General features: G+C 41.7%; 2 protein-coding genes across 2 annotated transcripts in view; both read right to left on the reverse strand.

The window, feature by feature from the left end:
• The window catches only part of LOC147798509 (uncharacterized), a 30,066-nt gene extending 28,617 nt beyond the window's left edge, over positions 1–1,449 (reverse strand). Inside the window, exon 1 of the mRNA XM_087139052.1 lies at positions 1,347–1,449. The gene's annotated coding sequence lies outside the window, so the exon portion shown is untranslated. The remainder of the gene's footprint in view (positions 1–1,346) is intronic.
• Positions 1,154–11,542, reverse strand: LOC147798514 (uncharacterized). The gene is made up of 3 exons (XM_087139053.1): positions 6,771–11,542; positions 5,793–5,954; positions 1,154–3,590 (listed from the first exon to the last, which is right to left on the reverse strand). The coding sequence occupies exons 1-3, from the start codon at positions 6,973–6,975 to the stop codon at positions 3,277–3,279; spliced, it is 681 nt and encodes a 226-aa protein (XP_086995179.1). The 5' UTR covers positions 6,976–11,542; the 3' UTR covers positions 1,154–3,276.
• Between the last annotated feature and the right edge of the window lies 1 nt (position 11,543).

An 11,543-nucleotide genomic window follows, 5' to 3' on the forward strand; every position in this document is an offset into this window, starting at 1 on the left:
CCACGGGAACGGGGCTGTTACAGAACCGTCTTCCCACGCTACACTGCGCGCGTACTTAGGCAAGCCACGACTCCCTATTGGTCAGAGAGGAATGTAACGCTCGCGTACCACCTGCGTGCGAACAGCAGAGAGATGAGTTCACGATTGCCGAAGTCCGGGTATCTGCACATGTTCTGGAAAAGTTTGGAAAGTGGTTTTGACTGAGCGATCCTTTCAAGAACTTTGATGTCAAAATGCGCTCAATAACATGTTTGATAATTATAATTATTCATAATGCGCCGTTTCCATAAAAATGATTAATGGCGCGGTACAAGTCAACATAAAAAATAACTTGATTAATTTAATTTAAGAAATGAAAGATAAGGATAAATGAATAAGAATAAATGAATGAATGTCACCGCGCTAGTACCCAAACCGCTGTACGGGAATACGTCTGCCCCGCCAACAGGGAGAACCTAACCCTGCTGGCATCGGTGATGTCTCGATCTTTCCCGGGGACAGACGCCTCTAACCCTATCTACGATAAAAGAAAAGTAATTACACCCGACACAGTGCCACTAAAATAACGAATGACAGCTAAACCTACGTTAAAAAAAGTTAATAACCCTACCAGTTGAAATTAATAAAATAAAATCGAGAATCCTGCAGTGCAATATATCACTGGACAAATGCAATATTAAAAAGGTATGTTTTCACTTTACATTTAAAAACACATGATAAAAACCAACAGATTTCTTTACCAGATTTCTTTACCGAAAGCTATAACTTTATGTGTGCGTATATAAGAGGGGATTATTTCAAACGCACTGTGCATTCCATTGTGTACTTTTCATTAATCATATGCAATAGGCCTACTGCCGTCCTTGGTTAAGGGTAGGACTATTAATAAAATAAGAACACAAGCAAATGTTTACCCTTTTCTATTCTGCTTTTGAAGTGGTCACATGTCTTATTATGCTACTTAAAGTGATAGGTTTCCCTCTGTTATTTACACAATATTATTATCGTTTTCAAAAGATTAAGATAAGCTCATCTCATGGCATAACAACCTTGAAGCGGACCAGCCTCACGTCAGTTTGACGGTGGGAAGAAGGAGGAACGGTCCCCTAATTGATTAAAGCGGACAAGCACTTGGGAACACGTGAACAATAAATGATTTCTAACTCCAGAACTACGATTTATTAAATATGAAAACAGTAGGTGTAGTGTGGTGGCTAGACGGCACCGTAAATAATAATACAATGGATGTGATGATCAAAGGCTAACAGGCCTAGGACCACATGGCTAACACAGCTAGCTGACCAATACAGCATGGCACGTTATACAGTCCTAATCAGAACACTTACCACGTTGAGCCCCGTAAATCTTACAATTTCTCCGACCGAAGATCGTGTGAAATATTTGTACAATGATAAGTGCTTACTAGGGTTTCCTTGCATTGACACTCCCCTACACTCAGGAGCATGGCCAAGGTAATGCTCCCTGCAAATTAATAGAAGCAAAATGCAGAGAGACCGGTTCTACATTCGAGACCCCAAAGCAAAGAGACCACATTGACACTGCGTTCCTGGGAAGCGCCCCAAAGTATAAACTTTATGTTAATTACCTCCGTGACGTGTACCGATATTGGAGGGATGAGGGTGCCCTTACTCAGGCATGTTCCCTACAATCTATTGATCGAATGGTTCCTGAGATTACTAGTTGCATCTCGATTTGTTTCCCATATTTTACTCACGGTTGCAACAATAACCGGGAAAAAAATCCTCCAAGTTAGTCTGTTCCTATATTCCGTTGATGAAATGACTCATACTACACTAGTGATCATAATGAGAACCGCGGCCGCCTGGGTTATAGTTAAACAAGTGGGAATGCATACTATGGGCGATTCACGATAGTGCGCCACCAAAAGTATGCAACACGTTGGCCAATCATAGCGCGCGAAATGTGTGGACCCTTTCCAAATGCGCATAGGGTCGACAAGTTTTGTGCATTGTGATTGGCCGACGCGTTGCAAATTCTTAGAGGCGCACTATTGTGAAACGGCCGTATTGCCCAATAAACTTGGCTGTGCTAAATAAATTGGGGGGCTAAATTGAACTTCTCGTTTATTTTAGGCAACTTACTGGGCAAGATTAAACTATTTTGTAAGTTAAAATGAACCATAATTTAATCCCAACCCCAGACTGTATAAGATAAATACGGTTTGCACCCTCTCTTGATTTAAAATAAAACAGATTTTGTCTCGACATGACGTTTGTCGCCATGTTTTTTTTTCTAAGGTTGGGTTGAGTTGAGTTTGGCTGTTATGATCTTACTTGATGTCACTATGAAACTGATCGCAATTTGCACGTTTATCAAGGATGGTGAAACTCAAGAAAATTATTAACAAGTGTATTCTCTTTCATTTAATTAATTACTACAAGCTAAATGAAATTAAATGAAATTTGAGCAGAAGTCAATTGACTCTTTTCTCATTTAATTGACTCAAGCTGGTGTCCATCCAGGACTGGAGGTGGCATTTCAAGAATCGGACATTTAAATCCAAAATCTGAAAATGTTCTGTTCTGCGTTTATTCGTGTTATTTTTAACTGGTGTCATTGATAATGCCAGCAGCTGATGTTGTAGTTTTTGCTTGTTTGTTAATATGAATTATCACACGAGCGTGATAACGAATTTATCTTCAAGCAAACTTGACGCACACTACTGAAGGTAAAGGAGCCTATGCGCGCTTTACGTAAAAAAGAAGACAAAAGATATCATACGGCGCACAACCAAAACAATAACACCGATGTACCACAATTCTGCAATTTTATCAAGGGAGCATGGAAATTATTTGTGTTTCAACTTATTTTTAATAACAACAATTGCACCAGGGTTGACACTAAGAAAGGGCATTGTTAGAATTGTTAGTGCATTTAAACACATGTGACGATCAGCACGAGCAAACACGACACTTTTGAATTTATAGTCATGAAGATATGTGCGTTTGCTTTTAGCGTAAAACTAGCACAATGTGTCGAGTTAGAACAGATCATTACTCAGGGTTTGATATGAACCGTGCATTACGGTTATATATCACACTGTTTGTTACCATGGATCGACCAATCAGAACTGAGAATTCAAGTTTGCCTGAAGATAATTGATTTTGTCAATTAAGTGCCAGGTTTCTTTTAAAAGATAAAATTGCACACCCGGCAGTGGCTACCTCTACTCTCGAATATAGACTTTTCAAAACTAAATTTATTTTTTACAAATTCAGCACTTGCTTCGGTTTATTAGGCACAGAATTGGTGAAACACCCATTCTCCAGGTACGTATTTCCAGGCTGATATACCGACGTGTACCAGAGTTGATATGTCGCCGTGGTATGCTGTGGCGTTCCACTCCATGAAAGCCTGATCGTGTCCTCCTTTACCCACGGTCACTATGCCGTCCTTGTAAGCGACCCAGAAGGGGCGGCTTTCTTCGGCAGTGACGAGACGTTCTCCGTGGTCGTAAACCGATTGGCCTCCGAGTAAGGGGTCGCAAGTTGGACCAGGCGAAAAACAAGCTCTTATGGCGGACTTGTACATATCGAAGCCACCGATGTCTGTGGAATTGTCATCAAAGACATTTCGTGACTGAGGAGTACGGGAAAGGGCGGCATAATAAAACTTGGGTAAATTTGAACTCTTTTAAAGTGGATATGGATATGACACCGCTTAGACACAAACAGCGATGCGCATAAGACTGCCAGCAACACTACTCGGAAATGAACCGTAGATTCTACAAATCGATACCTTTTGTTATCCTGCAATATCATCGCTTTTATAACTTGCGATAACTTTGATATACCTCTGTCTCTCTAAACTGTACATGCATTAGGCCAGAATGGTCACTGACTGGTCAATAAAAGGCGTATCACCTTCATCCTAGCGCACGTCACACACGTGATATCATAGTCTCCATCCACAGCCCAAACTACAACCCAGGGACCGTTTGTACTCGTATTCATTGGTACCTGTTCTACTCTCGCGGGAACAGTTAATAACTGAGTTGAAGAGGGAACAGCGAACTGGTTTATATACGACACGACCAGGAACACTTTAATTGTTTTCAAGGCTAAGGTCTGTCGAATAGCGATTCCGTCTCAACTCATTTCTCGTTACAATTTTTAGGACATTAAGATCTTGTTTTCGAGCAAGACACATGCGACCGAGACAATCAAAACGACGCATCAAGTCCGACCGTGCACGTCCTTGAAACTGTGCATGCAGGAATGGAAAGGCGTTCGTCGGTGAAAGCCAAGACACTTCAGGTGTTGAAATATTGAACTCACGACGGAGGTATAGCAAAACAGTTATCGACTGCTGTGATATTGGATATTACTCTAAGAGCCCGGGAAAAAGTTAAAGGTGCTATGCGTCCTTCAGGTGATATTTTTATCAATCGTTACTTAGCTTATGTATGACACACAAATAATTAAAATTGTATATTTGGACTTAAAAGGACCATGAAATAGAAATATTTTACAAAAACCCTTAAAATTGTACTTTTGGGTCTCAGGTAACTTAACTTGAAATTTTTGTTTTGCAATTTTAACCCAGGTTTTGGAGCTTTGGGGGTTTTATGCCAATGACATTTGCATATTCATAAGCAAAACTATGTCATCCAAGGCACTGAATCTCAATGTTGCACCGATTTTTGCACAGAAAATTTCTGGATTTTATTAAACACTACCATCGTAAATTTCATTCCTTTGGTAATTTATTTTTGTGTAAGTACATGACAATACGCCAGCAAGTATCCATTCCACATCAGAAACGTTTTCAGATAGGAAATTTGGAATTCACAATTTGAACAGGAAAACATGCAAACTGAACCACGTCTTCCTGGATTTACATCAAAGTAAAAGCGCCTGCACTTGTCCAAAAATGCTCGGCCAATTTTGAATGTTTAACAAGTACACTTTTCAGAACACGTAACGCAAAAAAGATGTCGAACAGTCTTCATACATTGAAAGTGTTCAGAGATAAGCAAAAAGTGCTTCTAAGAAAAATTCATTTCATGAATCCTCTAATTTAAATCCTTGGTTCTCAAAGAGATCAGTCAATTTCAAATGCGTGCGCAAGGAAAACATAAAAATGTCATTAAAATGTGGGCCCGAACAGGCCCGATAGAGGGCGTAACTTTCCTAGCAACGGAGGGCTGTTGGTAGTACAGGTCTGCACATCACTGGTTCACAAACGACTACGAAATGCAAGCGCTGCAGTCGCATCGCTACCAAGAAAATGAACACTTCCGATCAAAATGGCTCTTTTCAAACGACGATGGACCCTTGCTTTTCCTCAAGGCAGATATCAATTGCTTTTCCATAATGGCTGTGAAATACCCCAACCATGACGGTTAATTCGTGGTGGTGCACTGAATGATCGTAACCTTTTCCTACACCTACACGTGTCACACAACAAAAGACGGCGTTGGTACGCGTTTCATTTATACAAAGACTTTAAATCTTTCCATATCAAGAATTTTGAAAATCGACCTCTAGGCAACTGACAGTAAGCTAAAATACTCACGCATTTTATTGCAATAACTTTACAAAACTGTTCTCTTTTGGGCTTAGTAGAAAAAATAGACATTTAAAAAGCACCCGTGGTTGTCGCTGGGTTCGTTGGGTTTTATGTCAGGACGAAAACAATTTCCTATTTTGCTTCAAGAAGCTGGGCATTTTGTAAGGGACCACATGTGGAAAAATTTTGGCTAAATAATGATCCTGCCAGTACTTCAAGTGATTGTCACCAATACTCACCTATCCACGCAAACGAAGATTCCTCTGTCTTTTCTTCCGCCAAGACTAACATGGCATCGCGCGAGGTCTTCACGTGGAAATCCAGACGAAAAGGCTCGCACAGGGGCTGCAGGATGAACGTGATTCCGGGAGGGTTTGAAGGCTCCAGGGCGAATGAACAAACTGGGAGGAAATACCCAGGAAAAAGTCATAACTTTTACTATTCGCTCGTCTCCTGAATTTCGTGGTATATTAGAAAGCTCAATACATGCATGCCGAATAGGCCTAGGGTTTGTACGGTGCTCAACACGGACATTTGTAGGGCCTATGTCATGCTTTGACTTGTTGATACCAGATACAGCACCATGACTCGTGCAACATGCATACAGTTAGTGTTGATCAACCGCAGGGCTCGGGTGCATTATTTCCGTAAGATCACGTCACACAATTTTGATCAGACTACGACAATCACACTCGTTCTCAGACGTGACGTAATATTCTTAATACATCCCTCATTGTCAACTTATGCCATTCGTTTTTAGTGTTCTTTCGGTTCTTAGTTTTGTTTGCAATCACATGTAAAATTCAGTATAACTCTGGGTGATGTAAGTAGGATAATTGTGTGGGAATAAAAAGGTTCGTTTTTATCTGGATGACAAAGTCAGGAAAACCTATCTGCCCTCCACAGCAACGGAAAGACGCCCGGCGCATGAGCCATGACCATACATTTAGACTATACTTATGATGTAGAACAGAAAGTCTAGATCGGTGGCGCGTTCATATGCGTAGTCTTGGCCGGAGGCTCATGTGGAGGAGAGCAAAATTGTAGGACTGAAAAAAATCTACTGCGTGTGCATACACGCCCATTCACTATGCAAAGATAGTTCTCTATTTTGTGGATTTTTTCTATGGACGCAAAGTATGAACGTAAAGTTTAGACCTATGAAGTACCCACGTGCTGCCGAAAAAGAAAACAAGGAGGTTATTAATAAGACTTACATGTCGTAGAGCCGAGATCGCCTAGTTTTCCACGGCACTGTGCTTGGAAAGCCGTAAAAGCTCTCTCGCGGAGCGAGCCAAGATCGTCACCTGCTGAAGCCTTGGTCATAGCACTACACATCTCTCCATGCACGGCTAGCAAGCAGAAGGAGCAAGCCAGCCCAAGAGCCAAAGTCAGGATTAAAACGTAGCGCAGATCATTCATGTCTATCCAACTTATCTTCACTTCTTGCTTACTGGATTTAAACTGAGACGGCACAACTCCGTAAAATGTTGCTTTTTCCGTTCACGTGCGTGCTTGCTGGAGTCAAACGTTTTAGTTGCCATAGTAACCACTACGGCTGCATGGTTGCTGCGATTAATGAATACTGCTCGAAGGGCCGCTATTACATTCAATAAATTCCAGGCCAACTGTCCGTGCGCAAAGCATTTCGTTTTAAATTAGAGATTTCCTCGATAAATGGAACAATGAAGATGGCTGGCTACCGTCGGCGGAAACTGGATGATGCTCCACCGGCTGATATTAGATTAAATGGAACATCAGCATGAGAATCTTCGCTGAGCTAAAATGCTAATAACTGGTAAGAAATAACAACTGGCAGAGTATTTACAGAATTTCCATAGAGTTCCTCTTCGTGTTACAAAATATATAGGCCTAGGCCTACTCGACCTCTCTTAGGACAAGTTTTGATAGACTTTGAATTGCTGAATGCAATATCTTAAGATATTGGTTGAGTTAAACAAGCGGTTAAGGCAACATTTATACATAGCACCAAAACAGGTTAAAGTTCCATCAGCGACTATCCCTCTACGACCGTCCAATTTTGCCCGGCGGCTTTATTTCGTACTACTCCGTACAGGAAATCGACCACTGCTCGACAACTACAATGTACTCGCTGACCTCGGGCCTGTACACTGTTAAAAATTCCTCTACAGAACAATGCCACGTGAACGTACATGGACAGATTTTTATTTGTAGATTCAAACAGACCTTGTTTTCCGACTAAAGAAATTATGGTTGTGGAAAACAAAACAACGTAGACGAGATTGACTATGGCTGCTTACGCTCTTTATAGCGTGACGACATTTATAACATGTTTGATTATATGCGTCATGACTTACTCTCTCACCTGATATATAGCCGCAGTGTATGAACGCAGTTACAGACGAATCACAAACAACACTAAAATGGTACGCAGCTGGCTTATGCACTGATTTTTCTTTCAAACTTAGTCACAGTTGGCAGGATGGCAGGAAAAAAGTCTTAATTTCTGTTTTAGCAGTTCTTATCTTTAGCATGCAAAATGATGTAAGATAAAATTCTTTACCCACAAAAGCATTACCTGTCGTCTCACTCGCGATAATAGAAAACACGAGAAGAACGGCAAAACCAGGTTGATGGAAGTGGGTCACAGTGGCGCAGCAAAGTCAACACGAAAATGGATGTTAATTCATGTTACACAGGAAAACTATACATTTTCAAAGCTTGTTGTGTGGTTCTGTTGTACCACAAAACATCACTACACATTCACAAGAGTACGTCTTTTACAAAGATTCTACGTTATTTACTGACACGTTTTGCAGAAAACCCATAGAAGAACATCATGTTTACCATTTCCTGCTATCACTAACACAACCAAAATCCTTGAACTTAATTGTGAAAAGCATAGCCTAGTCTGATGCCTTGATGAGAGCCGAGCTGGACCGAAAGAGGGTATATTTTATCAAGCAACGGAGACTCCTTTGGCGGGAAGCGATATTTTTCCATACCACACATTCGCTATGGCCACATAGAGTTGTGTACAAAATGGTTATAGACGATGCATAAGGGTTAAAGGTCACACGATATAAAATAAGTTCCTCCCTGCTTGCACCGCACCCTGTGCGAGATGGTCACGATTGCAACGTAACGGCTACAATTAGCTTAAAATTACACTTGGATTGTCCAGTTTTGAAGTGATAATCAATTATACGTAGGCCAACAATTTTCAAATTTGTAACACACACGTAGCCTACTTGAAATAAAGTATTTTGTGGAAAGAGTTCCTAATTTTTGTATGCAATTTCCCCAGTGCATTTTTCCCCTAGTGCATTTTCCCCTTGTGCATTTTTCCCTAGTGCATTTTCCCCTGTGCATTTTCCCCTGTGCATTTTTCCCTTGTGGATTTTTCCCTGTGCATTTTTCCCTTGTGGATTTTTCCCTGTGCATTTTTCCCTTGTGGATTTTTCCCTGTGCATTTTCCCCTTGTGCATTTTTCCCCTTGTGCATTTTTCCCCTGTGCATTTTCCCCTGTGCATTTTCCCCTGTGCATTTTTCCCTTTGTGCATTTTCCCTTTGTGCATTTTCCCCTGTGCATTTTCCCCTTGTGCATATTCCCCTGTGCATTTTTCCCCTTGTGCATATTCCCCTGTGCAGTTTTTTCCCCTTGTGCACATTCCCCTCGTGCATTTTTCCCTTTGTGCATTTTCCCCTTGTGCATTTTTCCCCTTTACGTGTACATGTAGGCCTAGGACTGTGTTGGCGACGACCAACGTACAGCTACAATTTGAATTTCTATGATTCAGCACACAAGCGTTATTCTGCACATCGCTAGATTTTTGAGTAGACACATGCATACGGAAGCGTATAAGGGCCACTTGCAAAAAATCTTTTCTAGTTACCATCTCGCCGCGGCGAGAGTAACTGCAAGTAACACAAGTAACTGCAAGTGGCCCTTATACGCTTCCGTACATGCACAACAATCACAAAGACAACCAAAATTAGGCCTCCATTGTACAATAAAGTTCTGACATAGTTTGCTTGCGACAATGTTATCCATGCAATACATTGCACTTCTGCCGAGCTCAACAACGTGGGGGCCTGCAGTGTGGTGTATACACTCAGTAATACGTGAGCGCTTAACGCAAGTACAGCAACCGCGAGCGCCTGGGTCGACTGACTCTGTCATGAATCATGCATGAGCTAGTTCATGTAAAACTGGCCCAATTTGCAATGATTTGCATACCTAGCGAATAATGTGGCAGGTTAACTAAATCGCTGGCAGGAAACTTCGCTGGTTCACAAACGATTATGAAATGCGCGCGTTACACTCAGGCGTGTCGCTACCAACAAAGTGAATACTCCGCACCAAACTGGCTCTTTTCAAACGAATGAGGGGGTGCTTCGGCTTAAGGCAGATATTATACAATTATACCACAAGGCGAGGTTGCCTAAACATTAATGTTAGAATTTTGAGTGTTATCTTGAATAGCAGAAGAAAGCTTCTGCTGATACGTCGGACTGAAAAAACACACATTGTTTTCCCGAATGTGCAACGTTATGACCACACCGTTAACTCCCTTAACTTCATCAGGCCACAATTAGCCAAGGGATATTATTTATGTACAGAAATACTGCATAATGTGAAGCATGATAATTCCAACTATAATACTGTGTAGTATATGTACTGGCTCATGGCTTCTGATCACTGAGCAGCGCGTAAAACAATACTGGTTGGGTACCAGGTAGCCGTGGACACTCCCTTCACAGGGAAACAATCGCACAACCAACAGTTGTCGAGCAACACAAAGATGGAATAGCCGCCGGGTGATAGTGACAACGTGTACGTATGCACAATAAACGTTTCCAACAAACTGGCATAGAGGGATCCCAACCACGGACGTGTATAATAAAATCTGGACTCGCAATGCCCTTAATCAGCTTATAGAGTCATTGAATCCACTCGCAGCCATTTTACCGAGCCGAATACAAAGCTTTCCTGGTAATGCCCGCCTTTGTTCTTCCTGACGTCAATAGTAGGGAGCCAACCCACGCCTTTGTATTCGGCTCGGTAAAATGGCCGCTGGTTGGCTTCTTTTTCATACAAAGGCGTTGCAAGTCCAGGTTTTTTTTTATATACGTCCGTGATCCCAATACGACGCTTTTAGCGTCGATTTGCGCACTTCCGCGTTTGAAAACGAGGCTGTTATGTGTCAGCTTCAATTCTAAATACGATCAGACGATTGAAAGTAAGGAGTCAAGACACGAAATACATAAATTATGTTAAATTCAGACTTTTCAGGCTGCAAATTTTTGTGGAAGAGTCTTTCAGATTGACTCCACACGTCAAATCAAACGAAACAGCAATAACGGCAATTTACCGCGAACTAACGTACCTGCGATGGTCGTGTATCTGCATGTGCAGAGGGCGTGGTTCAAACTGAAGTGGCATCACGCTTAATTAAGAACCGGATACTGCATATACTGTGTCGACTTCAACAGAGAGCCTCGGGTTCGATGCTGATACGTGCAGACAGCGCTAATGTGAAATCTCTCTATAGCGTGTCATGAAACTGAAAAACAGTCAGGGGTGAAAACACAATAGGTCACGGACACAGACGGATGGATCCCAACAACAATGGGTAAAATCACGGAAATTAGACAGAAACTGCAACTCACGTGACTCACCAACCTCGGGCTTAATTTGGACAGACAGCAAGGGAGCGCTGCACGCACTGAGCGCGCCACGGCAATGTACATGTACATGTACTGTTCATCACCTAAGCATAAAAGCTTAATTTACATTAATACGTGATTTTCACATCAGATGACTCCCAAAAAGCATTAAAGACTCGCAAGTGTGGCAATTATATCAATATCAAAGAGCATGAACAACCAGGAACTGTGATTGGTAAGACTGGATTGGTAGATTGAATATAGCACAGGGCTAATTGGTTGGATCGGATGACGACTTCAACAACCTGCGTGATGTGGCAAAACAAGAGTTAGGCTCG

Source organism: Acanthaster planci, linkage group LG07, assembly GCF_054643075.1.
Source record: "Acanthaster planci isolate LZ-2023a linkage group LG07, COTS_SCS, whole genome shotgun sequence".
NCBI classification, from domain to species: Eukaryota; Metazoa; Echinodermata; class Asteroidea; order Valvatida; family Acanthasteridae; genus Acanthaster; species Acanthaster planci.

What these genes read in the sequence shown, in the direction of transcription:
- LOC147798514 (XM_087139053.1), bottom strand. Translation starts at nt 6,975, where the DNA reads ATGAATGATCTGCGCTACGTTTTAATCCTGACTTTGGCTCTTGGGCTG. An exon ending in CGATCTCGGCTCTACGACAT is followed by an intron (nt 5,955 to 6,770) that starts GTAAGTCTTATT and finishes ATTTCCTCCCAG; the next exon opens with TTTGTTCATTCGCCCTGGAG. An exon ending in ATCTTCGTTTGCGTGGATAG is followed by an intron (nt 3,591 to 5,792) that starts GTGAGTATTGGT and finishes ACAATTCCACAG; the next exon opens with ACATCGGTGGCTTCGATATG.